We start from the raw sequence: 27,953 nt of genomic DNA, 5'->3' as shown, positions 1-27,953 counted from the left end.
CAGCCACCCCCCCACACTTCATTAATGTTCACCTATTCTTTTTACCGCCTGCAGGGTAATCCTGATTTCTTTATCGAAGAGATAGTCATCTCTGTCTGGATTCTCGGGGCAGCTGGAGGGGGAGGGAGAGGTGCGGGGACAACAAGGTGTCCCTGCTGACAAAGATGCATTAAGATGGGGATGAGTCACCGAATCTGCCGAGCTCATCTCACTGCCAGCAAAGGGGGTTCCTCTGTACCTCTATTTTCTCCCTCACTGCAGTCAGCTTTCTCTCTCCCTCCCTCCCTCGTTTGCTTCTTCTCTGCCTCTCCTCAATCCTCTTCCCGCTCTTTATGATCTGGCCGTGAGGGATCCGCCAACAACACTACACCGGATCAGGATGCCAATCGATCGGAAGCACAATGTCTATAAATAGTTTTAACTACCTCTAGGTGCATTCTGTCTGCCTTCTGTTATCTCTAATGTTTGTCAATCTATATTTCCTTTATCTCATGTAATTGTCACGCTATCCTCACACTCCTGCGTAAATCTCACATTTACCAAATGCCAACTTTTGGTCGAAATCGAGTCATTGTCTTACTTGTACTGGTTTGGGATATTTTTTTCCCTTCAATAACTTCATGGTGGTGCTTTAGTACCAGAGAAACCATGACACGATTTGTACATGTGGATGACAAAAAATGTCTGAAACAGTGTTTCAGAAGATTGTATAAATACATTTAGCAACTTCCATTTATCTCAGATCTCGGATGTGAAACCCACGCTGACAGCATCCAGTTCCAATTCACTTACTCTGATTCTGGCTAACAAGCTCCCTTGTCAGTCAAATGGCACTTTTTACAGCACCCAGCCACCTTAAATACCTTTTCCCTCAATGTTTTGAGAAATGTACATTTTTCCTCTTCAGTTTTAATGGCCATTTTGAGCCCGATGCCATAAACATCTAGACAATGCTTAATGGCGCAGTGTTTTATGGTACGCCCCCACAGAAAAGCCTGCCAGAGCAACTTGCACAGCTTAACAGCATGTACTGAACCTCCACAAAAACACTGCAACAAAACTGTGAAGTGGGGATATGTGTGAGCCACTAAATATTTGTGGTTATTTGCATTTCTGTGTGTATTTTTTGGGTCATAATTATAGTCTGTGGTGATTTGAGATGGATTATAAAGAGCAAATTGGTGAATTTGTCAGTATGATTTTGAGTACATGTACACAAGACTTTTATTTACCTAGGAAGGTGTTGGAGATGAATTCCGAGACCTGATTCCCGGAGCGACTCATCTCAGATAGGTGCGTCAACTCCCGATTCAACATTCTCTTGAACTGCAAGAGAGAGAGAGGAAGGGAGGGGGGGGAGAAAAAAATGTCGTCAGTTTCCACTGAGGGAAAACCTGGGAGAAATTAAGGTACATGGCTCCATGTAAAATACAGCAGTATCCAGTTTCATCCCAACAGCTTAAGAATATTATTTAATTACAGCGTAAAAAAACAGTGGGGGGGGGGACACATCTTATTTCTCCTTCCATTTTCCCTGAAATTAATTAGGGTGCGGATATTTGTTTTACCAGTGGGAAAGCCATCACCTTTTAATTCACCCCTGGCAACCAATTTACAGTTTTATTACACTGAATCACATTTTTGGGGCCTATCTGGCTGTTTCACTTGCATCAGTGTGTAAGAATTTCAATGATGTCAAGAGCAAAATCTGCACATTGCTCCATACATTTGTCTTCGTTCCAATATTTTGACAATTTTTACATATTTTTAATACCATTAACGGTTTTGGACAGATGATACAGTTGAGGGAGACCGATGCATTTGACAGTACATGGAGACCCAGGCACTGCAGTAGCAGCTGTTTATGACAGACTGATGCATGCGCGTGCACACACATACAGAGTAACACATATAAAGACACACAGCTCTGCAGAGGGCTCAAGATGGAGCCTGAGCCACAAAACACCATTCTGTCAGACCTCCCTCACCATGATGGATATAGCTTTTGGTGCAATTAGGCTAGCACAGTATCCTGAGAAGCTCCATGAAATCTTTAATTTAAGAAATGCCCCTAAATGCAACACAGCACAGAGAAGTACAATGAAATGGGTGCGTTATCCCGACAAGCTACGTAGATGAGCACCACACACCTTAATATAACCCCAAGACACCGACAGCAGGTAATTGGCTTCAGGCATTTTGGACCCCGTTTTCTCGTTCCTACACAAAGCCAGAACTGTAATCCAATTGAAAAAAATAGAGGCAGATGAACAGGATTCCTTCAGCGCCAAAAAGGACAAAAAAATCCCTTCTTCTGTTCTCTTGTGATTCTTTTCTCAGCGGCTAAGAGAGCAGCTCGATGATGGCTCACTCTCCCTCTCAGCAGCAGAAAAGGGCCAGCTCTCAGTCTCCATGCCTTAGGATGGATACGAGGATAGATGGATGGATAGACATAAGAAAAAAGTAGGTGCTATAGCCAGGCTAAGAGAGGAGGAGATCCAGCGGGCTCGGTGGTTCGGCTGGAGCAGCAGCAGCTGGAGCCGTGAGCTGGGGACTCTCAGAGCACTGATGAATTATAGAGAAGGAGCGAGGAAGGGAGGAGGGGAAAATAACAACGATAGAGACAGGAGGAGGAGGAGGAGAAGGAGGAGGAGGGAGTGAGGCAGCGATGTTCATCTGACTGGAGGGGGGGTTCCTCCACTGGATTTATCTTGCTCTGCTGCTCTCACTGCTGTATTGCTCACTCCCCCTCATACCCTGCCTCTCTCTCTCTCTCTCTCTCTCTCTCTCTCTCTCTCTCTCTCTCTCTCTCTCTCTCTCTCTCTCTCTCTCTCTCTCTCTCTTTTTGGCTCCCTCCCTCTTCTGTCTCTTTTTCCCCTGCTATAGTCTGCCAGCCCCAGCAACACGCTCTATTCAGAACACATGATTTGACAGAAAGTGGGGAGAAAGGGGGAGCCCTAATTACGGCTTGGCATTGGTGTGTACACGAGGCTGTGAAGGGATGTTTGAGTGACTGACATATAATATTCAGACTTGGATTCCAGATGTAACAGTTCTCTCTCCTCTTATTTTCTTCAGCTGTGCAACCGCTGCAGATAAACCCCATCCACTTCAATTACCAGCCCCTTTAATTCCCTGTTTTATATTAAATCAGCCATTGTGAAGGAATGTAATGGAGCCGTATAGCTATGCCTCCCCTCTACAGTAAAACAATGAGGGTTGAGAGAGGGGATGGGGCACATTTGAGGAATGTGAATGCGCTGCAACTGTATTTTTATCACTATTATCTCTATTGTCATCCTTTCCCTCTCCCTCTTTTGGGTCTTCTGTTGTCTCCTGACATCCCGAGCGCGGTGGCCATTGTGGAGAACTCATAAGCCTGTTCATTATCTGCATCCCATAATAATATTAGATGCTGTCAGGGTGTCTGTGGAAGGCTATTTTTAATAGCCGAGAGACAACCACAGAGTAGGGAAGACGGTCAGAGAAGAGAAAAAGAAAAAGGAAAGAAGGAGAGATGGGAGATAATTGCATCCTTCCCCAATTTAGGTGACAACAGCCCACGGTTTTCTCTCTCTGCCTGTGAGTATGTGTACGCCAATTACCAGAACACCGCAACGCCATGGCAACAGCATCAGGCGGCCAGTGTAGGTCTGTTTTGAAAAGAGGAGTGGAAAAGAGAGGAGAGGCTTCCCCTTTTCCTTCCCAGGCAGACATGTGGTGTAGCTGCTGAGCTGTCACGAGGACACACCACACACATCGCCTCTGCTCGCATCCACAGATCCCCCCCACTGCCCCATCCGCTCAATCTCTCCCTCACTCTCCGGCACTTACATGTCAATTTCTCTCCCGGCTGCCACTTGCCAACACAGTCATCAATCTCTCTGTCTGTCTGCCTCGCTGGCAGAATCAATGGGCTGTCCTTGGAGCAGGTGTTGATACTGCTGCAGCGTACAAGGCTAGGGCCACCTGACTGGAATATACTGTTACATCAGTACCAATGGCCAATTTCAAAGGTGCCCATTTGTGCTTTTTGTCAATTTTATTAGGACATTTTGTTTGCGAGACCCCCTCGAGGATGGCTGCAATGCTTCGCTAATGAGAAAATACCCACAGTTCTTGTCACTTCATGACCAATTCATGGGGAACTGTGAACACAAGTTCCCAGAGCACCTCTCAGTCCTATGTGTTTGTGTGTGTACCAGTTCGGAAATATGAGTGGGAGATCAAAGCTTCCCCGAGAGGATCCCGGATTATCCTCCCACTGAGGGAAAGAACCAGAAGCAGGGAGGCGGGACGCAAGAAAAGAGAGGAAAAATAAAAAAATAAAGAGAAACAGAGGAGGCAGCTCTTTATATAATAGCTCACTGCATATTATATAAAGAAACCAGAAATAACGGCGGGGGATGTCTCTCTGCAATGTGTTGAAGAGCTATGCTTCCCCAGAGGCTGTAAAGAAATGCCTTAGTGCACACAGACACAGAACAGCAGCCTACAGTTGCTGTTATCTACAGCTAAGCATGGTTGATGCTGACATGTCACATTCATGTTTCACACACATATGTTTCTGTATGAGCGTGCCATTGTCTCTGTGTGCTTAAGTGTATTGTTCATCCAGGGGCAGAAGGGAAGCCTCTTTACCTCCTACTGACACCATGACGTTAGAGGGAGATTAGCCTCTTGGAGCTCTGTGGGTATCTCTCACATACCCACATACTATGCATCCATTATTTGATCCATTGGCTTCTTCTCCTCAAGCGTCTTTCCTGTTCTGATTTTCTCTGTGTTAAAAATGACAGTTTTAACCTCCTGTAATTCTTGGAATTGCTGCTGCTGGAAATGCTTAAAATTGCTATGATTGTCAACTAATGCCTAAATCACCTGTCCAGCTTCTTTCTTGTCTGAAGTCTTTGCTTTAATAATTTTCATCTGTGGTGGTTCAGATTGAAGTTGTTCCTTTAAGCCACTAGTGGGTGCACTACACCCAGTGTGCTGTGGAGCAGGCTGCCCAGTTCTCACACAGTACTGACCTCTTCACCCTGCAGTGACAGAAATGCACAACCTGACTTGTGGATAAACCTTATTAAACCATATTTTTCTGTCAACTTTAAACACATGCAAACAAGTGTTGTTAAGAAGTTCTGACTATTCTGAATTTACAATGATGAGGGTGTGAAAGCTTTAAATATTTAAGCAGTTCCACTCTGAGGTTAGCCTACACCTTTTACCGAAACATACATTTTTCATTAAACAAATCTCTCGGGAGCTTCAGTTAAAAGAAATCATAATCACCATGATAGAATATTTCTTCTTTACCGTCTGATTTTTTTTAAATTTATGTCAGTTCATCAATATAAACTCGTATTTACAGTACGCAGCATCACTGATTGTGACTTACGCTTTCATTCGTTCTTCAGCAGTAAACCTGCAGTGGTTGTGGTTTATCTTTCCCTCGCTTTAGCAAAAACATGACGCAAGGCGGTCACACGGGCGCAATGGCAAAGACTCGAAGTGACATAACCTGTGAAGACCGGGGAACCTACCTACGTACCAACCATGCGTATGTCGGGTGAAGCTACAGACGACTAGGCCTGACAACCTCTCACTTCCTATGACTCACTCTCTCATGCTACCGTGTGTCTGTATGCGAAGGAGTTTATTCTTGTGTGTCTCTGAACCCAGTAAGATGTATCAAAAAAAAAAAAAAAGCGGTCACCTTTAAGAACCAGAGATAAGAAAACAGAGGGAGAGATAAAAGTAAGTACACAATTTCTCAGCTGAGTGATTCATTCCCATCACTCCCAGCTGTTCAAGGCTTCAGCAGAGTCAGATGTGATGTGCAGCACCATTTTTGGCTGGAGGAGAATGGTTAACAGACTTCACAATTGTGCACACTTGAACTCTGGTTTCTCGGAAAGCAGAAAGCACCCCTGTGTAAAAATATCACAGAGGCAGCAAGGAGTGCTCGGATCACTTCTTCTACAAAATTCAACACTCATGAATGATCAAATCATAAAAAAAACAATGTTTTATCACGTTAGTAACGGCATATATCCCCCTAACCTTTGGGGGAAAATTCCCAGAAAGATTTGCCTTACTCTCTGCATCCCCTGTTTGAACAAACCAACCATTGAGCAGCATCTGACCAATTTGCCACTACCTCTCTCTTTCTCCCCAGATGACCTAAGTGTTTAGCCTCAGTCAGAAGAAGAAATCTCTCCAGGCTTTGGCAATATGCTTAGAAACACCACTTCATCACCTACCTGGGCCTCAGGTAACTTAAACCCAAGGTCATTTTGCTTATAAACTCAAATTGCTTCCCTCTCTTTAGGCAACACTTGACTCATCTAGAGAAAGACAAACACAAGCTCATTTTTCCTCAGGTTTTTGCTATGCTCATCTGTTTTTGAGCTGTAACTACAACCTTTAACTAAGCACCAATTGCTATCATCTATAGGTCACTGACAAACTCCTGAGGAAGTCAGTGTAACATTGTTCCAAGGAGATTAAAACAGCATCTGTAACTGTCTCTAGAGTGCCTGTATCTTTCTTCAAGCTCAACACCCTGAGAGAAAAGTTTAAGTAATCCCACAAACTTAAGTTGTAACTTGACAAAAAGACATACTAAAAATCCAGAGACTGCTCCTCAGAAGTGGAACACATACCACGGACTCTTGCATGAACCTCTGAAAAGATGCGTATAAATGTATAAATAGGAATTTAACAGACAAAAGCAAATGGCTTTTATCATTACAAATGTACACTTTGGTAATGTTCAGCTACATCAACTGAAGAAAACAGAAGAAACATAAGAAAAAAACCCTGAAGCACACATTCAGCATCCGCAGCAGAGGAATAGGTTTAAACCGTACTCACGGCGACCACTTTAAACAACACCAAAGGATCAACTAAAACTCAGTGTTTAAGAAAACTACAACCACAGCATGTGAAATTCACACCATATTAAGCAAGCCACAGAAGTTTAGCACTTAGACAGAAGATCCGACTGTCCGATAGCATATGACAAAAAGTAAAACTCTTGTTATCAAACTAACAAAACAGCCCCCAAGAGGACTCACCTTTCTCCAGCCATTTAGCTTCCCCAGTTTCCTCTCTTTCTTGTCAAAGCAGCAGGCTCCCATGTTGCTGTGTGTAGAGTGCAGAGCAGAGTGGGGCTGCCGTCCGTTAAAGTGTCTGTCTCAGTCTGACTACAGCATGAGTAAAAGGACCAAGCCTCAGTTCTCTGACGCGGGGAAACGCCACAGCTCTAGTGACTCACTTTGGGCTGCGAGGTCTGACTAGGTTTTACCTCACACCCTGTGTATGCGGAGCAATGACTGACTGAGTGTGTGTGTGCATGAGAGAGAGAGAGAGAGAGAGAGAGAGACCTCTTCCTTATACACACTCCCTCATGGGGGTAGTCCCGCCTCCAGCCTCTTGCTCCTCATTGCTTGCTGTACACTACTCCTGCAGATGGTAGTCACAGCTATCAGGTTTACACTGTCAATTCTGTGCACACCAGAACGCTCCACAGTCCAGCTGTTGATTTGACTTCTTCGCTATTAGGGTAGGAGTGCAAACTGAGTTTCCCTTTAATGAACAGAGAACTCTGCATCCTCTAAACTTCGTACACATTCACAACACTAGTAGCTGCAGAAAGCTTCATACATTAATACAATGAACTATTTTGATTATTGAAAGATCATTTAAGTCATTTTTCAAGAAAAAGTGTGAAAGATTTGATGGTTCAGGGCTCTCAATTGTCTAACATTCAGACAAAACATGACAACACCATGTGGTCTTGCATATTGTTAAAGGACTTTTTCACAGTTTCCTGATTTTATAGATGAAACGATTAATCGTGAATATGATCTGCAGATAAACCACTAATGTAAATAATCGGTAGTTGCAGTCTAAAATGTCTTGGTTTGTCTGACCACCAGTCCAAAACCTAAAAATACAAAACTGACAAAAGCAGCAATTCTTCTTGAGGTGATTAATCAACTTATCTTTTCAGCGCTGATAACAGTTATTTCTACTATTGTGCAATCAGTCAATGACTTGTTTTTGATATTAATCAATCTGTTATCTAGTTTATCAAATTGAAATAGTGGAAATTGTTTTGTAAAATTACACAGATCCCAGGTGATAAGTCTGAAGATCCCAGATTTAAGAAACTGATAGCAGTGAATGTGAAAAATTAACAGGTTACCAAAATGTTTCTGCAATTTGACTAATGGAAAACTCGACTTATCATTTCAGCCCTAGTTTCAAATAACAGAGAGTCTACAGCCTCGGCACAAGTGGATATTCCAACTCACAACAGGCCTTGACCCATCTACGTCAGCCATACATAACAGCAAGGACAGTCACGTACTGTAAGTCCTCAGCATCGACAGCCTGCACTTCACCTTGAAGGTACAGCAGCACACTCTTGAGTTTCACCTCCCCTGTACTCATGTTTCATACCCTGCCACAGCTTGAATAACAGTTTTTCCACACGAAACACAACAGGTAGTTGGGCAGTCACACCAGCTGATTGGCATGTTCTTGTTATAAAACCAATCGAGGGCAATGGCCCACATGACAAAGAGCCAGCAGGTGTGTAATGTTTAGTTTACTGTGAAAACAAGGCGAGGAGTAAGACAGCCTCTGTCAGTGGGATTAACTCACTGGTCATATGGACACACAGCCTCTCACACACTCTAACTCACACAGACACAAACAGGTCATGCATACAAGTCAGACATGGTTGATGGAGAAGTCCTTATCAGATGGTTACATGTCAGAACACACTCACCCTCCAGCCAAAGTCACATCAATGAGAGAGGCTCATAATACACAATAAGCACATTGTGCCACCTGATATGCTCCACTCAGTCATATCCAGCACTTTCAATTTCTCTACACAAAAATTCATATTACTGGCTAAAACAAATCTGAATTTACATTATTCTTAAAAAAAAAACCCAAACATACTGTACATGCATCATTCTGCTTAAGTCAGACTGCTGTTAACATTTCATGTCGTTACACTGGGTTACAGTCTGATTATCTTAGCAGATAAAGGGGTAAGTCTTAAGAGAGGTGTAACTGTACATTGATTTGGATCTATATATTGATTCAGTGTTTAAAGATCCAGTGTCATTGATGCAAAGTGAAAACATCGACTCATTTCGTCATCTTTAAGGTATGCCTTTATTTTGAAATTCCCATGGGGCATCTGTGTCACCATTTCCTTCCAAGCACACCTCCTTCCTAAACATGCTAATGCTAGAGGCCTAGCGCCAAGGAACAATGAAGATATTTACTGGTAATATCTCATACCAGTTGCAGGCCCCTGAATTGAATGGAATCAAACCCATATTGTGGCAGACTTTGAAATATCAGCAAATATCCTGTCGTCCAAAGAATTGATAATGATATTGTGTCCTGCCAAAAACTGTGATTTACACCATTAAGTCTTAATTATAGACTGTACAAAATAATGGACGTTGCTACCCCGATGTAACCATTGGTTTATGGACTCGTGACCATATTGGGAGGAGAGGGTGGAGCTGTGGAGGAGTGGGGTGGATCCGACTCAACAAGTGTAGCAGCGCCTCTCAATTAGCCTGTCACTCAAGCGGCCCTGCCCTTAAGTACACATTTTATTAAGGCTTAAAGTTATGCAAATGGGTGAGAAATTGTTGTCATGAATGCTGAAATTAGCTATAGAGATCAAAACCGTGTTTGTGCTAGGCTGCAAACATGTTTATTTCCGCTGAAAATTTGGGCATTTTGACATGGGGGTCTATGGGGATTGACTCGCTTCTGGAACCAACCTCAAGTGGCAATAAAGAAACTGCAGCTTTTGGCACTTGCCTGCTGACTTTGTTTTTCAGCCCCGGCGGTTGCTGCTTGGTCTTAATCCAGTATTTTCTAGAAAAAGCAGGATCGAACTATTCCTTCATTATTCCATGGTTAGGATATTTTGGAGTTTCTCAAGTTGGGGAGGCTCCTAAAATCAATCATCACCTGCAGATAACTTTTGGCTCAATCAGCCCATGTTTTCTGTTCTTGCAAAAGTGCTAAAATTACAGCCTGAAGGGAGATAATACGCCCCACAGTCCACAAATTAGAGTTGATATAAACCAGCAGCTTTAACGCATTTCTGAATATTGTAATAAAAGCTGTTGACTTTTTATTCTTCTAGGAAACCCTTGACTCATTCTGCTGTACTGGACATACTGTTTCTTCTCTCTACTCTCTGTGTCTCCTGTGTGATTCAGTCGTCCTTTAGCTTCATATCCATGTCTGAATGTTTGTTTGTCTAAGTGCTTAATAGTATTTATTCAGTCGTCCTCATGTGTCTTAACCGAAGCTTGTACAGCTGACTGTCACTGTTGGATGTGTGTCTAGATGACGACAGCAATGGGATAAATAAACAGGACCATTAACTATCCAAGCGGGCATGATGGGATGTCTATTGTCGTCTGGAGAGAGCGTGGGGGATCAGGAAGGAGACAGGAAGAGAGAGTCACTCTGCCCAGGGGTCTGCATGGATCCCTCACACACACAAATGTTCTCTCTCTTCCTCTCGAGTTTATTGTGTTTGACCCACTGCGGGATCCCTCACATCCTGTTGTCCAATTTTATGAGAAATAACAAGCTTATCCTCTTGGCTTACTTGACAAACAGTTTTCCCTCTTACTCACAGCTGCCCCACAGCCAATACAGCAGCTTTCTGGGATCTCACTGCCATGAAAAAAAACATACAAAGTGTTTGATATTGAAAAATCTGAGTCATTAAAAAAGTTGTAATCTGTAACTTCCTATGAAATGTCATCCCCTACAGCAGTGTGAGGTGGAATTTTAATTGTGTTCGGTCTATAACAAAGAGGGGATGTTGTTGTTGCAGCACCACGAGTGGCCATGGGACGAATTGGCAGCAAGGGTGAGTGGCGTCTTCGTATCCAGCTCGCATATTTACCCCATTGGCCAACTGTGGTACTGCAATACAAAAAAACTCTTGCCCCTTGTGCTAAATTTTTTTTTACCCTAGACTGCCATCATAAAAAGAGGTCTGTAAAACTGTTGATAGAAAAAACTCTAACTGCAAACATTTCTTACTCTTTGTTTTGTGTGTTTTTTTTTTTTAATCCAAAATGAAAAATTTTTATCTAGAAAATGCTATTTTGATGTGCATGATCTAGATCATGATTTAAATGTAACGTCTGTAAGCCAAGAGGGGTGAAGCAGATGGGCAGTTGTAGGTCAATTATGCACATGTTTAATGGGCCACACAGCACAGAAGTAGAAAGAAGCAAACCAGGAATGGAATGGAGCAGAATGAATGGAACAAATGGATGCTATATTGCAGTCCATTATCCAGTTTTCATAATACATCTGTGATGTTGCCACATGGCCAGCACAGCTCACTTTACTGTGTAAAACTGATTCGCCGAAAAGAAGCTGACACGTTCTACCATGATTTTATCATGAGACCTGCTACATAGACTTACGTCACCTCATTACCACCAGACACAATGACTCTAATGATAACAGTTGCAACGTCATACACAAGAAATAGACAAAGTTACTCAAGGTGAAAGCATGAGAGCAGCTCATTAATTCTTAGATATAAACTTCACAAGTCAGTGCCAAGAGAATGCTCTATAAATCAAGAGATCTACAAGATATGGCCCAATACTTCTTGGTACCAATCTCTGTCATGCTCTGTCAACTGCTAGTTGTTATAAAAAGAACCAGGAACTGAACCTTGGTGCACATCACACACAATCAGTGACACAGATGAAATGGAATAACCAGTGAACAGTAAAAAGGCGTGTAACAGGAAAGATGGAGAGAGGGCAACAACAGCCAGAGACACCAAACCACATCCTTCTGTCCATTTTACCATTTTTGCACAAAGAAAAACATAAAAAATTAAGACAAATATATATATGTATAGGTATTAACTGATAATAATAGTAAAACTTAGAGAGCCATTTTAAATAGGCTGAACTGGTAACTAACTTTAAACATGAATCCAACTAAGTAATTCTTAGATACATATACAGATAAGGAGTACACAGACAGCAGAATCAACTTGTAAACCGTGAAGACAGCCATATATTGCTGTGTATTGTGATCTGTCAGTGAGTGATATGGTTAAGGGGTCACTTAAAAAAAGAACCAACAACAGTAAAATAATCGGACTGGCCCAGGAACCACTTTGCAGCATCTACAATAGAAGGACTAAACAAAAGGGTTCTCAGATAGCTTCAGACACCACACACACACTGCACAGCCATTACAAACCCCTACCCTCAGGTCTAAGGTACAGATCTCTTGCTTTTAAAACAAAGAGAGCCATGTCCAGCTTTGTACCCTCATCCATCAGACTAATGAATAACAGCTGATTTGATCTGATATGTATGCTTGTGTGTGTGTGTGTGTGTTCTGCTCTCCTTTTAACATTTGTATTTGTATTTTTAACTTTTTAACATTTGTATTTATCTATTTGTATTTATTTTGTTTAATATGCACTGTCGCTCTTCACAGACGAAGTTCCTGACGGAAAAATAAGGTTCTTTGAATTGAATTGAATTGAATTGAATTGAATTGAACCAGGAACTGACCCCTGGTGCACATAACTCACAATCAATGACGCAGAAGAAACAGAATTACCAGTGGACAGTAAAAAGTTGTTTTACAGGAAAGATGAAAAGAGGGCCACAGCGGGCCAAGACACAAAAAACACACTTCCTTTAGTCAGACCATTCTTGCTCAAAGGGAAAAAAACATTACGCAGAAAATATTGGAGCTTGGCGCGGGCACAGGCAGAAGTCAGCTGATGTGTTATGTCCATATTCATACAGGTGGTCTTTACAGCCCAACAGCGCTCATACCAACACTGCTTACTCCTGCAGCCTCTACCAGACCAAACTCTCCTTACTGTACATGTGCAGACTTTTAATGCTGTTTACTTTGCCCAAGGTCATGCTACGTTCATGTATGTAAACAGATACCGTATCTCTGGAATCTGTACACTGTTGTTCATGTGTTTATTATGGTAAAGGATTAGTTCTCCTCGCAGAGTTGCTTGCTGCTCAGATTTGAGAGCAAAGCCATTTCTGTGCAAACATTTGCAATCAGTGGAGCATTTTTCAAAGGTCTCTCTGTTTATGATAAAATAAAGGCATTGTTGGCCTTGTGCCCCTCAACATTCTCCTCACTAATGAAGAAGACTGAAAAGCTTAAAGAAGGTAACATGATGCAGCCTCTCCTACCTTGTTGGAGGCCATGTCGCTGACAGAGCGGTAGGTCTGGATGGTCTCCAGCTGGTCCAGACACCAGTCCAACTCCTCCATCGTCTCCATGGCCAGCTTCTGGTACGCCTCATCTGTCAACAAGCAGCCGGCACACAGAGACACACTGTCAGAACAGACGGAGCACATGGAGCCCAATCGTTGCCCAGCCACTCCCAGGCAACATCCACCCATGGGTCCCACTCGGGGCGCCTGCTGCAGCTGAGGAGAGGGAATGGCTGGAGGTGGCACCCGGCTGCAGCGCTCCTTCATCATGAGGAGGTGTAGCTGTGGCGAGTGAGTGAGACTCACAGCTGTCAGCAGAGCAGAGTTGAGCGGAGGAAAGCAAGGGATCTGAGCTAGCTCTGTCACACAATCAAAGTTTCTCCCTGCGTGAGTGTGTGTGTGTGTGTGTGCACGTGCATGTGACCCCCACCCCACCCCCCCCACCCTGACCCACAATCCGAGGCCCGCGGCTCATTTACATGAAGTCAACCCCTCAGAGCAGGAAACCAGATACTCGTCACCCCCTTCATCCCCTCACAGATGCACTGTACCCCACCTAACAGGAAGCAAACAGACACCTGTAAATCTACACACACACACACACACACACACACACACACAAGCTTTTGTCATGCCAAACCAATTTTCTGTGTTAACTCTGAATTATTTCCTGCTTCCTCTGACATTCATATGCACGCAAATGAATAAACAAGCAACACGGATGAAGCAACATCAGTTTTATCACATCTGATTATCGACTCTGAGCAGATAGCAGCACTCCACATATAGTGATGCTGTTTTGTTTGAACAGTAGTTGAGACACAAACATGGTAATGGACCTATCAGTCTCAGGCAGGGCCCCACATGCAGTACAGACCATGTAGAGTAGAGAACATTTGTCATTTTGGTCTGGTGCATAAATGATAACAGCTGCTGTAGAGACGCGTGCGGTTATTGTTGTGCAGTGTGTACACAGTAGGTCAAAGGCCCAACCACAGTGCAGATACAAATGTAGCCCAGATACAAAATTACAGGAACTGGTTTAGGTATCAGTTTTACCAGAACTGAACAATATTTCCGTAACATTTACCAGCAGCCAGCATGTGTATGCTATTGTGTAATTATGCCTTGTGCCGTTCTTTGTTGTATTGGCCCATTTTCTGTCTTTTTTTTTTTTTTTCAGTCATCTATACTATTTAGTATTTTAAGTATTATAGTTATTAAATTAGGGCTGCTGCTACTGGTTGCTTTAGTTATTCATTATTTTCTCAATCTGAAAATAGTGAAAAAAGTGATGTCTTCAAATGTCTTGTCCCACTAAATTGATAGTATATCAATCTATCACATTTTGCAAGAAAATCTTCATACTGTTTGGCATTTTTGCTGGAAAAAATACCATATCGATTATCTGTCGATCAACTACTTGATTAATCATTTCAGCTTTATATTAAATGTTAATTTAAATTATAGTTATCAATTTGTCTTGCACTGTTTTTTTGCAAAAACTGCAGCAAAAAGTGATTGTAGTGCAAAAAATCAGAGCTAAAATTGAAACATAAGCTAATACTACTGGATAAAATTAAAGGAGAGTGACAAACATATACTGGCATGTCATCCTAAAACAAGCATATTCAAGCCAGTATGAAAAACTAACCTGTGTCAAGTAAAGCTGAAGGGCAAAAATAAAAGAAAAAAGAAGGTAAAATGTAAATAAAAACTGATTCTAATAAAAGACAGGAGTAAACACACAGCTACAACCCAAGTTTTTAACATCGGTTTCCCACTTTTTTTAAACACCCTATGTTTCAGTAAGCATAATTAACAATGTAATGAGGGACTTTTCCTTAAAAATTAAAAATATAATTTACACCACAGAGTGCCTATGACCAGATAAAGAGGAAAACAAGTGTGTTGTAGCCTGCACGGAAATATTCTTGAATGAATTCAGAGTCAATATTCCAACCCTGTTCCTGTGGTTTAACTGTGTTTTTCAGACAACTGTACATCAAGGCTGGAGTGAGTGGAAGGCAGAGGGGGTGTGCGATGAGGTGGCCGGTGGGGTCGGACTGATGCACACATACAAAGATGCACACGCACACTTGCCTGCTGCCCCTGCATTGTGTATACTCTGGGTCTCCTAGCTGCGGAGCACAACATGGCAGCAGGGTGTGCACTGCGGCGACCTTAGCGTGGCCACGTAGAATGTGTCCAGTGCTCTGATCTCCTCGCCATCAAAGACACAAGCCTGTTTGCTCTCCCAAACATGAGAGGCACCTGGCACTCTGCCCACAGCCTTCCCTCACTCTGATGAGGGGAGTGTATGTGTGTGTGTGTGTGCGAGTGTTGTGTTTAGTTTAACGGCACAAGCTTCTGATGTCAAAAGGGCTTACACTCATTTGAGATGTTTCTTCCACGTATTCTCAACACTTTTGAGGTGGTTTGTATTTTTGAAAAGCGAAGAAAGGTCCTTTTTTCAAACTGTTTTCTCATTTGAACTTTTAAACTTGGACGGAAAGATCCAATCACAAGGCCTGAAATGCAGCACTGCTTACAAAGAGTGGAAACTAAAGATTATGCTTCGTAAAAGCTGGATAAGACATTCAGCAGTTTAAATCAGTTAACTTCTCAGTTGAGGACAAAATCAGCAATCACAGCACAGTGTTTGATTTACTTTTGCAGCAGTTAAAGGTACTCTGTGGCGTTTTTGCACCATGGAGCCGTTTTTCTTTCTCTTGTGCAGGTAATGTGATTCACAGCACTATCATTCCTAACGTGCAAAGAGAAGCAGCAGTGTGCCAGCAAACGCTATGGAGAAAACTGCAAGCAAGTGAAAATGCATGTAAGCAATGCAGGATTTAAGCTTTTGAGAAAAATCAGCTTTGCACATTTTATGAGAAAGGAAAAGCATTCATCAAGGACAGGCTGCGCACAATTGCTTTTTGATGAGTGACTGAATGTAAATATGCAGCTAAACAGTACACTAAAACATGATCCCAAAAACATCTGAAGCAAGAAATGGGCGACGCAGTAAAATAATCTTTTTTCATACTTGATCAGTGCTGCCTAGTTGGACAGTTTTACTGCAGTGATGAACCATGATTGACGTGATTGACAGCTGTGTAGAGACTCCTCAGCTCCGAAGTTTGTCTCATGCAGTAAGGCCATTAGAAATACAAGGAAATAGAGAAGCCAGAGGAGTATGATTTTGTTGACAGTGATAGAGTAAATATAACAAAATATTATTTTTTATAAAAATGACCAGCTATAGTTTAAAGCATTTAAATTTGGCTGCAGCCCTGATTTGCACATCTGGCTGCTCTTTGCCATAGCAATAGTCACCTGATGGGCACTGCAGTATTTAGAAATAGTCGCCACACTAAACTGATGGAAAGACGTGACTTTAAGATGTAATATTTTTTACCAAACTGAATTGGATTACAGTTTGGGACAAAAGGGTGCTGATGTGATCAACAAAAGCTGCTCACTTATTGACGTGTGTTTATGTGTGTGGTAAAGAGGCCGCAGCAGGGTAAAACTGAATTGCTAGATTGATTGCTTGAGCTCTTAACCGCATTCATGACTTTGATTTCAAAACCCACAGTGCTGTAAAATCTGGTTTAGTGAGTCAGGGCCTAAAACTGGTCACAAGGCCAACTTCTTGTGGGTCCCCACATACTAAATCCATTCTCTAGGTAGGTGCCAGATCCATTTAACTATGACGCTTGTATAACAGTCTTACTCTGATCCCTTCCCTGCTGGCAAGCAAAGCCAATACCAGTCTTTACTCCAGTGCAGTTCTCCACCAGTCAAATAAAAACAAAGGATTTATGTGCCAAGCGTGCAGCCATTGGACACTGACTCGCAGCTATTTCTCAATACTGTTATGGTACTTAGAGCAACAATCGAATCTAAATTCAGTGTTTAAATCCTAATCTTCAGAGTAAGAATTAATCCGAGAATCTGAGAAAAGGTAAATAATCAGCAGGGTTAAAGGGCAAGACTTGATATAAATAAGTTGTACTGCAGACAAGATTATTGAAACAATAGAAATACCTTTTCGGGGCCATTAACTCTAAAAGGCATTCTGCTTAAAGTGTTTAAACTCTACAAGATAAATAAGAGCGTGGCACTGGAAACCACGATGACGGATTTCTGCCCCACCTTTCTTTATGTTTGTGTTTGATTTTTAGCCTAACTAATCTGTACAATTTTTTTTTTTACAAACCCAGTATATCATTACTTTTTAAAACCTATAACTGTATTCCAGAGGCAGATTGCTTTCATGTTGTTGCTTCATTTCTTCCTTAGCCTAGTTCAAACTACACGACTTTCAGAGTCATCAGATTGCTGTACTGTTTGCACCGCACAACTTGCTGTCTTATCGCGGGTCTTGAAGTCGTTGTGGTTTTCACAATGCATGACTGACTGGCGACACGGGTCACGTGCTACAAGATCTTTCATCAGGAGGAATCCCCAATGTGCATTTCTGGTCTCCAAACTACGTCTTGTCATGAATACATGCGAGAGGTGACACAGACAGTGGACAGGATTTTTTGGTATTGCAAGACGTGTTCACAAAATAGCCTGTTTCTACATGTAATTACTATTTTTAACCTGTTGCAACCTCCTGTTGCAGCAACAACTTTGGTCCATGTTGCAGATGTTGCACTTATAGTTAAGTTCCTATTGCTACAGGCGAGTCTTCCGCTAGGTTTCCCGTAAACTTGTCTTACACTGTCATTGGCTGTAGCTCGATGACAGGTCCTCGGCAAGTCGAGTTTAGCCTGCTAGATATAGGTTGTGTTTGGGATGCATCTGCAATAGCACCTTTCGAAACATAGTTACAAAGTGCTTTACAAACTACACACATTTAAAACACGAGAACAAAACAAACTAGATAGATAGATAGATAGATAGATAGATAGATAGATAGATAGATAGATAGATAGATAATATCACTGTGATGGCCTCTGCTGGGCTGCGTGGGTTGGTTCAGCGGGTTGACATGCTGTTGTGATGACGTAATTGGTGGCATGAGTTGTGTTTTTCTACCGAGGTAAACAGCTGATCGATTCATTATCTGGATCACGAGCACCTGGGCCCGGTGCGTGGACGGATATAAACAGTGCTGGCTGATGCCGTGCTCTCTCTCTCTTGCTCTGGATGCTTCGCCAGCGCCCGTACTTTTGTGTGGCTTTTCTTTTAGGTTATCTCCACAACACCACACCTTGCATACTCCACACATCCACATGTACACTACTGATCATACTGACTAACACACCCCACACCTGCATCATGTTTATTTACGTTGCTTTACTTAAATAAATATGCTTTTGTATTTGAGTGCGCGCTGTGTCTCCGTTTTTGTCATTGCCCTTGAGCCGGATTATGACAATCACCAAGATTAAAGATAAAATACAAGAAGTCCAAAACTAAAATCAAGAAAGTGCTATATTGCAGGCAACTGGACTTGCTTGAGTTTCTTGAAGAAGTTTCATTTCTTGAAGATGTTTCATCTTTCAACTGGACTAAAGCAAGTCCAGATGCCTACGATATAGCACTTAAGAATACCATGACCTGGATGTCTGAGAATCTTCACCAACAAAAAGTTCTGTCCCTTTTAGTCTTCATCCTGGACTTTAAAACAGACAAAAGACCCCTGCCCTAGGATCTCAAACTTTGCAAAAGTTTATGAGGGATTAAAAGGTCTGTAATGCAATCTGGAGCCAGGCCATGAAGAGCCTTGAAGGTAATCAATAAGATCTTGATATCAATCCTGAAACAAACTGGGAGCCAATGTAAAGATAGAGCTTGAACGCAGATTTGTGAGCCCCTAGCCAACGCCGATTTGCCTCTGTATTTGGGCTTTTGTCAGGGACTTCCAAAAACTGTGGATGAGCAGAAAATCAGGGCTTAAGTCATTTAGTGTTAACTAGGCATTATACATGAAGAAGGTCATTTAGGAATTACAGTTAAAAACTCCCTGATCATTTCCAACAAATACATGCTTTATATTCTCACTTGTTTTAACAGAGGAGCATGCAAGCTCGCTGCATTCCATCAATTACTTTAGTTACAGCAGTCAGCTCTGTACTCTCAGGGCCTCAGATGGACCAAGGGAAACAGCACTCGAAAGCCAACACACACACACAGTAACACCACAATGTAAGAGGGGATTTCCACCGCCTCCACCCCGACACAAGGACCTTTCTGATCAGCGCTCAGACCTACAGTGTCTGTCCAACAGGGGCAGACAGGAAAACACACAGCTACACACATGCTGTGCAGTCAGACACACACACACACACACACACACACACACACACACACACCAGCGTGTGCTTTACATCAACTGAAATATCTCATCGCTGCGCTCACACACAAAGATACAAACATGTACTTTCCAGCTGAGGGAGGCAGGGGTTTGAGGATATAAGGTCAGCTCTTTCTCTAGATTCAGCATTCAGCTCAGTGAGCCTCATGTTCATGGTAAGATACAGTATGTCCTACCACCATTAACAATGAAGGATAAAACAGACAAAGTAACAACACACTGCTGACACCTACACAAACTTGTTATCTGAAAACCATCAGTAATAAGACATAAAGAAATGTGTGGGTGTTTTCTGTGAATATAACTCAATATGAGGGATGAAACAATACATGTATTTGTATTTAACTGTTCGGTATGAGGCTTTTGTGTGGTACGCTTTACAAAAGAGACTTTAAAGTATCCTATTACATTGCCACTGCGCTCAACAAGGTAGCACACACAACATTATCGACATCGTGCTGTCTGCCCCTCCCACCCCCAAACTAAAACAGTTTACTCCAGTTTAAGATTTGTTTTATTTCAGGGAATAACCTGCTCGTTCAATTTTAAAAAATTAACTACTTAAAGTCACTGATTTTAATGGTGTTTCTAAATGTTGCTCTGTCAATTTGTTAATACAGGACTTTATGGGAGACTTCTTCTTTGCAGCAGCAGGTGCACACACACACACAAAGCATAAATATACAGCTCAATATGTTGCTATCAGATTATTTAAGGACAAGTGTGCCCAGAGGACATCAGACCAGAGGAGTTAAAGCAGTGTGTGTGTGTGTGTTTGTGTGCAAGACAGCTACATCTGTCATCCTCTCGTGGGGACAGAGTCAGTTTCCTGCCTGTGATGTGATGCTAGGTGCAGCAGAGCAGGAGGGCTGCAGCGCATTATCAGCAGCCTAGATCTAAATGGCACTGTGGAGGTTAAATCATCAGCAGAGATTACCTACAGGCACAAACACACAGGAAAGAAGTCATCAGGAGACAATCGCTCCTTTATCGCCTTTCATACTAATTTCTGCTTTTAATGTATTGAGTAAGCATTCATCAAGCAACACATGTAGGTTTTAAAGGGTGAGATATGACATTTCCAGTGAACCAGCGTAAATGGACCACACACACTTAAAAAGAAACCAAACTTTTGACGTGGGCTGATCGACAGCAGTGCCAGGCTCCTGAATGAGAGAGTCAGGGGAGGAGCCATTCATCCGTGACATCTTTTGTTTTACAAGAAACAGAGAACGAGCTGAAACCCTCTGTGCGGTTACACAACGCTTCCTATCAACGATCAGAGATGGCACGGTGAGGCAGTGGGCTGTTGTAGTGCTGCTCATCCACTTCTGATGAGCCCAATTATGACTTCGCGTGCACAGCATTGCAAAATCGGTCACTGACAAGTATTGTGAAAAGAGGGAAGAAGGGCTGGTGATGGAGTTTGCGGTTTTAGGAGCCTGTTATGTGACCCTGCTGATTGAAACATTTCTGTAAGGCGGGTTCTGAGAGATGATAAAGTGACATCATGACTCTGTCTTTCATTAGAGCTCATTTATCTGATTTACAGGGAGGCGGAATGCAAATAATGTCTCAATAAGTGGTATCAGGATTTTGTTGCCCTGCGGTTGTGAATTATAAACAGAAGGGAGAGAAATAATGACTGGACGCTCAATGTTGCAATGGAGGATTTGCACATGCTTCACCACTTGAATTTGCAGTAAAACATCAATGGAGCCTTAACGGGGAAATTTATTGCGCTGGGACGCAGTATCGGTAAAACATACTGGTGCCTTTTTCATGTGGTGACCCTCCAGAAGCAGCACTGTGACACATTTGGGCTGCTGACTCACAGACCAACAATTCTGACTTGTTGTAATATGGCGATTAGGCTAAAGCAGAAGTGCTTCATGTTACTTGTCTGTTGTGTCACAGCTTGAAGTTTATGTGCTGTCTGTCCCTAATGCAGAGACAGCTTAGATGTTTTCTACTGCAGCCAGTTGGAGGAGTCTGCAGGAGGAAATTAAATTGAGGAAGATTTAAGATTTGACTGTAAAATTTATAATAAATAACATAATTTTGTTTTTATCTGTTCTTGGCTCAATTCGAGCTTTTCAGTTTGGCTGTGTTTTAGTATTGTTTTGACTCTTCGATTAAGTTTCTATTGTTTTGTCTACAGCTTTTTATGATGTCGCCTTGGTTGGTCTCCCTTGAATGTCACCAACCTCAAATGGTGGGTTCTGTGGTTAAAAGAATAGCTCGACATTCTGAAAAGTAGGTTTATTTGCTTGCAAGCCAAAAGTTCAATGAGAAGATCCACATCACTCTTATGTTTGTGTACTAAGTATTATATTGTCATATTAAGCAAGAAGCGGCTCAGCAGAATGACTGGAAATGGGAAAAAGCTAGCCTTACCCTGTCTAAAGTTTGAAAAACACGCCTACGAGCTCACTAAGTAACATGTTGTATTGTTTAATCCTTTCCTTCCTTTTAATTGTTGATCAGTGGGCTTTAAGGGAAACTTGTTATCAATCATCATACCACTTTCAATAAGAAAGTGAATTTCCCAAAATGTCGAAATATTCCTTAAAATTAAGGATAAATTAAATAAATCTAAAATGGAAATGAATTGAAATTGGGATGACAAAACTTACGCAGGAAATGTTTGCTTGACTGTTTGCAGGTGAACTCAGTTTTTGACTTGTTTCTGGTGTAGCAGAAGGAGGCACATTCATGTGACTTCTGGCCTGACTTGTGGCTCCTCTGCTCGCATTTAAACTGTAATAAAGTCAGTTCTGACCACAAAACTTCGAACAAAAAGTGCCTTGACTGAGTCACATCTAACAACCATACATGTGTCTTATGGTTTCTTACCGCACCCGCCCCACCACCACTCTCCGTGGACACAGTGTTCCCGGCCCTTTCCATAACATAGACATGTACACATTCCTGTCTGATTTACTACTGAACTCAGTGGGAAAGCAGCAGAGACAGCCATAAATCTGAGGAGCACACAAGAAATCCCAAAGGTTGGCCAGTGATATAAGATTACCTGCAGAATACTTGGCATAACAGCAAATAACTGCTGTATTAATCAAACTGTCAATCCTGGAGAAGTGAGAAAATTAGGATGCAAGCCTACAAATGTTTGGATGTCACTCTTAAGCCTCATCGAACAGGATTTATTATTCTTGAGAAGTTTGGTTGATTTTGCAGCAGTACCCCATGTGCTCATCTGTGATTTTAATCCTGCCTGGAGTGCATATGTATGTGACTGTTCTTCCCCAGTATTAATTTTATTCCCAGAAAGCTGTTGTGCTTTGGCATCTATTATTTGAAGTCCCAGCAAGACAGACATTTTGTATTTTTGTGCTATCTTTGTGTCTCTGTGCACAGAATAGGGATTTTCATCATCAAATAATTATTTCCCAAATTTATTTGTTATCTGTTTGGTTTGTAAAAACAGTAAAGGTGAGGTCTTCACATGGTTTTGTGCATTATCAGTCCAAAATCCAAAGAAATTAATTTTACAATGACACGAAACACAGAAGAGCAGAACATTCTAACATCTGAAAAAGAGGACCCAATGACTTATTGGCATTTGGGCTTGAAAATATGACTTAAATGATTGTTTAATATGATAAGATTAAAATAATTTCACTTCATTTCTTGTTACTGAGTTCAGAATGAAGACTTCTGTGTAATATTTCTTGGAAAATCATCTGACCACGTGAACAACTTCCTGTAAATTGTCATCCGTGATGATGCAGTTAGTTACAGTGGAGCATGGCAAATATGAATGTTTTAGTACCCTGTATTAATCCAGTCCAAATGGGGCGTCAGTCCCAACTGAGCCACACAGAGGTCCATCATATCTAATAATTATGCTTATTTAGTTTGAAATGCCATTACGTTTTTCCCACCAAGTCACGCCTTGCACATTAGACTGTTGATATGTCTTGCACACTTCATTCACACACAGAGATACAGTGTGATTTATGCATGTGGGAGGTTTATGTGAGGAGTTAACTGAGCTCATAGAAAGTCTGACATCACAGGATCTGAAGGTTCATTGAGACACGAGGCGTCTGCCTCAGTCTTACACACAGTATTCACTGCTATCTGACCGTTCGTCATGTTCTGGTGTAAAAATCTTAAATGTTTTCTTTATGCATCTCTCTTACTGTCACTGATAAAATGGACAGACGTCAATGAGGTGGATTGTCTGTCCTATCAGCAACTCTGCGGCCTGTGAGTCTAACAGCGTCCTGTCCTTGAGCTGTACTCTCACTCTCTCTCTCAATCTGTTTTGACTCTTGCTCTCATAAACGCTCACATATCACCCCCCTCGCTCCTTCTCACCACAGCATTTCGCTCTCTTACTTTCAGCTTCTATACACTCAAATGTGTGTACAGACACACACAAACACACAGCAACAGACCGGGCTTTGTCTGTGTTACCTGAGGTGAACTCCCACATCGGGAGCAACAGTATTGACGGGGCTGAATGGGCCTCATTGTCACGCTGACTGGCATTTGCCCCTCGGGTTGATTAGCATGGATCAGAGGAGCCATGAACCTAGTTAGCCAAACTTCTGTCGCTGTTGATACTTTATTTTTTTTTCTTAGGTTTCAAAGTAGCGTCTGGAGCTATGATTATAGAGGTGTGCTGTTGGTGCAGGGCTGGATCTGATGTCAGGGGTGAGGACAGATTTCTAAAATCATCAGGAAAACTTTCATCAGGATCGGCCAGCATGCAGCAGCAGCTGCTGCTGGACCCGACTCAGCTTCTATGAAGTCAGAGGAAAATGTTGGATCACGAATGGAGTCAAACTGAAGTTGAATAAATTGATTCCTTAGTTTGATAGCTGTTTTTCTTCCTGCAGCACACGCACATTTTAAACATTTAACCAAAGCTTCCTATAAAGGGTCAGTTCACCTAAATATGATTTTTTGGAAAGAAATGTGACTGTTGATATTTTTAAATGCAGGATTTTAATGCTTTAAGCCCCACAAACAAAATTCCACTCCCCTCTCTTCTAATTAAGTATTAGCAGAAATTCCAGAGATTAAAATCTGCAAACCAGGGCAAATAACACCAAAGGCATCTTCATGGCTAGATACCTCTAAAGGGATGTGAGAAAATGTGTTTGACAAGTTTTTGTTTTGTTTGAAGTGATCCCTCAAAGGAACAGTTGGAAAGGAACTCAAATCTAGAAAGATTTTGAGTCTGGCCCTCACCAATACACCCTTCCTACCCAAGGGGTGGCACTAACAGAGGCATTTCATATGCCGCCGCATGCAGTTGGATGGCACGATGGCCAATCAGAGCAAAAAACAAGGTGACGTATTCATTGCACTAAGCCCCATTTGTTTGCCGAACAGTGGGGCTAACTGATACATTATGTTTTTGCTGTATCCCGTCAGCAAAATGGCAAAAACGTCCTTCCTGGAAAGAAGGCTTCTAGGGCAGTCTTCTGTTCTGGCTCGGGCCATCAACCCGATGGCTTAGCGTTTCTTCCAAAGCTAAACTGAATGCACGCGGTCCTTCAGCAGCTGTCATCTTGGCTGCTTAGTTTTCGACTCCTACGGCGTGGTGCTATCCTCATCATGTTACGCCCCCCCAGAGCCCGCCTCTGTCAGATAGACTGATCTGATTGGTCCGATAGGCGATTCAGCGGGCTCTGCTCGTCGGGGCCAGATTCCCGTGCAGTGCAAATTAGAATTTGCTAGGGGCGGGGTATCTGGATTTCCACGTTAGTGCCCCACTATATTCCAAGTCAAACTTGGACTTTGGTCTGAATCTGTGAGTTAACCATGCTCTAGTCCTTTGAATATAAGAGATGGAAATAAAAAGAGCTAGGTTATAAATGTGGCATTATGAAAATAAAAGTCCCCTGAAATAAATAGAAGAAGTCCTTTGAAAATGTCCTATTGTTTAAGAAAAGCAATTTTGTCTGGCAGCTGTCTCTCAGTCAGGATAGGCTCAAGTCTACAACACCCAATCAGGCCAAGATTTGGCAACCATTAACTGGCAAGAACACATTTTGGTGCTGGCTGCCATTTCATCCGACAGCCATATCTCAGCTGGTATAGGCCCATGTCTACAATGCCCAATCTGGCCCAAATTTGGCAACCATTAACGGGCAAGAACACATTTTGGTGCTGACAATCATTTCATCCGGCAGCTGTGTCTCAGTTGGAATAGGCCTTTGTCTCTAACAGCTAAATCGGGGCAAGATTTGGCAAAACTTAACAGGCTAAAGATGGCTCACATTTAGCCCCGTGGAGTGGTCGGCAGAGTTGGGTTGAGTCTGATGGCTACCTTAGACGATGTATGAATTATGCAATTTTTGGATATGGAATATGTTACCTCAAGCTATGTTTCCATGACACACATTGCTTTTCTCTCATGTTATACATGTCACAGGTCAAAGAGCAGGGGGGTCAAAGAGCAGCAGCAGCGCCTCAGGAACATAACCGTTTTAATGTTATGCCTGAGGAAATGTGAACAAGGAGTCCCTTATGGACACACTGATCCATCACCCAAGGAGGTGACACCATTAGATTTAGTGTTAATGTGAAAGAACTGGCCTTTGTTAAATGTGAATGGTCTGTGTTGTTACAAATGAGACAAATAAGGTCTTTACACTGTCAAACTTTTTCTGCAGGTGCAATCTGTTCAGTTTTCATATGCTGACAATATAGAAGGCACAGCAGCTTCTCTGGAAGTTTCTAAACCAGGGCTCTGATCACTTTTACAGGTTCTGATTTCCAATAAAGAGGAAGTAAACAACCTCAGTATGCTGACACGTAACAGGACAAGCTTGGTTTAAGTGTCATGCTTCTTCTGTTTTCTTGCCTTTTAATATTTGAATAACATTTTAACCAGGGCCAAGCAAGAAATCATTTTGGTCCCAACACTTTTCCAGCTGCTGTTGAACTGTTGCCAAGAAAAACACGACTGTCTTATTAACATTATCTAGACCGTATTTAGTGTGCAGGCCTTGAAACGTGGCCAAGCCAGGCTGGTCCGGGTCAGGATGGTGCAGACTTGATGAGCGGAGCGAGGGTAGGCACCAGAGGGGTTCTATGACGAAGTGGTTTGCGTGCGACAAAGGATCAGTGTCTCCAGTAACATATGAAGACCAGCTGAGACAAACCTCAAATGACCTCAACACAGCATGACTCCTCATGATGGGTAAGCATGGTGTGTCAGTGTATCTGCATATGTGTATGTGTGTGTGTAACCCAGACCACATAACAAAATCAAATTTAGCCAATAAAGACTATTGGCACTGGTGAACAGGCAAAACAAGATTGATTGTGTTTGGCAACATGAAACTTCCTGATTGAATCAAGATTAAATACAAGTTCCCCCCAAGTAACAACTAAATAGGCATGTGGCATTCACGGCCTAACATTGCTTTCAGAAAAACAAAGATATCTGGATGCTACCTCTGCCAAAAAATCAGCTGGGTAACCGCAGAGTAATGATAACCAAACCATGATTTGACTGTTTTGTTTCTTTGTTGATAATAACCAGGAGGATTTTAATTGACGTGATGATATCTTACTGTTGAATTTATTTTGAAAAGGGGGCTTTCTGTCCTGTTCTACAAAGAGGGTGCGGTAGTGGTGGTGTTTTTTTGGGAGGGGAGGGGGAAGAGGGGGGTCCAAATGCTTCCCAAATACCCAAACAAAAGAGCCGGTCTGTGAAGCAGAGTGTTTGAATCCATCTGCGCTGAGCTGAACAGGCCTGCTGGCAAGGGAATACTTCAGGGGAAGGGCAGCCGTCTACTTTATGACTGTGCTGACGTCAATGGCATAATTCAAATACTTGCAGAGTGCATGCTTCCAGCTTTCTGAACCTGCTCTCTCTCTCTCTCTCTCTGTGGCAGGCCGCAGCGAAAACCTGACGTGGAATTGGACTCCAGTAAAACAAAATAACAAAACAACAACTGGAGTGGAGTCGTGTCAGGCTGAAATAGCACAACGCCACAAGGTTTTCATTTGCTAGGCCTTCAGTCGTCACAAAGGCGAGTGACAGATTGACAAGTTTTTGGAAATTCGTTGTAAATTTGCTCACAGAGGGTGAAATATTACTTTGGCGCAGCTCTGTGAGACTTTAACTGATTCAAAGGAAAAGAGTTCAGTTTAGAAGGAAGTGTAGATTTTTATAGGTGAACAAGGAAGAAGAAAACCAAAATGACATCGGTTAAACCCCTTTCCATGAAGAGCTATTCTCTTTTACAGAAAGAGGGAAGTGACAGATTTTGTGTGAAGTGATATGTGTGTTGGTGGCACTCAAGTGTGAATGCTTTTGAGTAGTACGCAGT

At 42.3% G+C, this 27,953-nt stretch overlaps 1 protein-coding gene across 5 annotated transcripts in view; it reads right to left on the bottom strand.

The window, feature by feature from the left end:
* pde4ba (phosphodiesterase 4B, cAMP-specific a) overlaps positions 1-27,953 on the bottom strand; it is a 197,923-nt gene that overhangs the window by 8,603 nt on the left and 161,367 nt on the right. For 3 of the 5 annotated variants that reach the window (XM_033621565.2, XM_033621566.2, XM_033621567.2), the window contains 2 exons: positions 13,275-13,387; positions 1,233-1,326 (listed from right to left, as the gene is read on the bottom strand). In XM_033621565.2, coding sequence (XP_033477456.2) covers positions 1,233-1,326; positions 13,275-13,387 — 207 coding nt within the window. Of the gene's footprint in view, positions 1-1,232; positions 1,327-2,150; positions 2,751-7,079; positions 7,358-13,274; positions 13,388-27,953 lie in introns of those variants that run through there. The other 2 variants (XM_033621569.2, XM_033621570.2) reach the window with 2 other exon arrangements.

The sequence above is a fragment of the Epinephelus lanceolatus genome, chromosome 6 (genome assembly GCF_041903045.1).
Source record: "Epinephelus lanceolatus isolate andai-2023 chromosome 6, ASM4190304v1, whole genome shotgun sequence".
NCBI classification, from domain to species: domain Eukaryota; kingdom Metazoa; phylum Chordata; class Actinopteri; order Perciformes; family Serranidae; genus Epinephelus; species Epinephelus lanceolatus.
The sequence above is the reverse complement of the archived record's forward strand: the minus strand, read 5'-3'. Positions and strand labels throughout refer to the sequence as shown.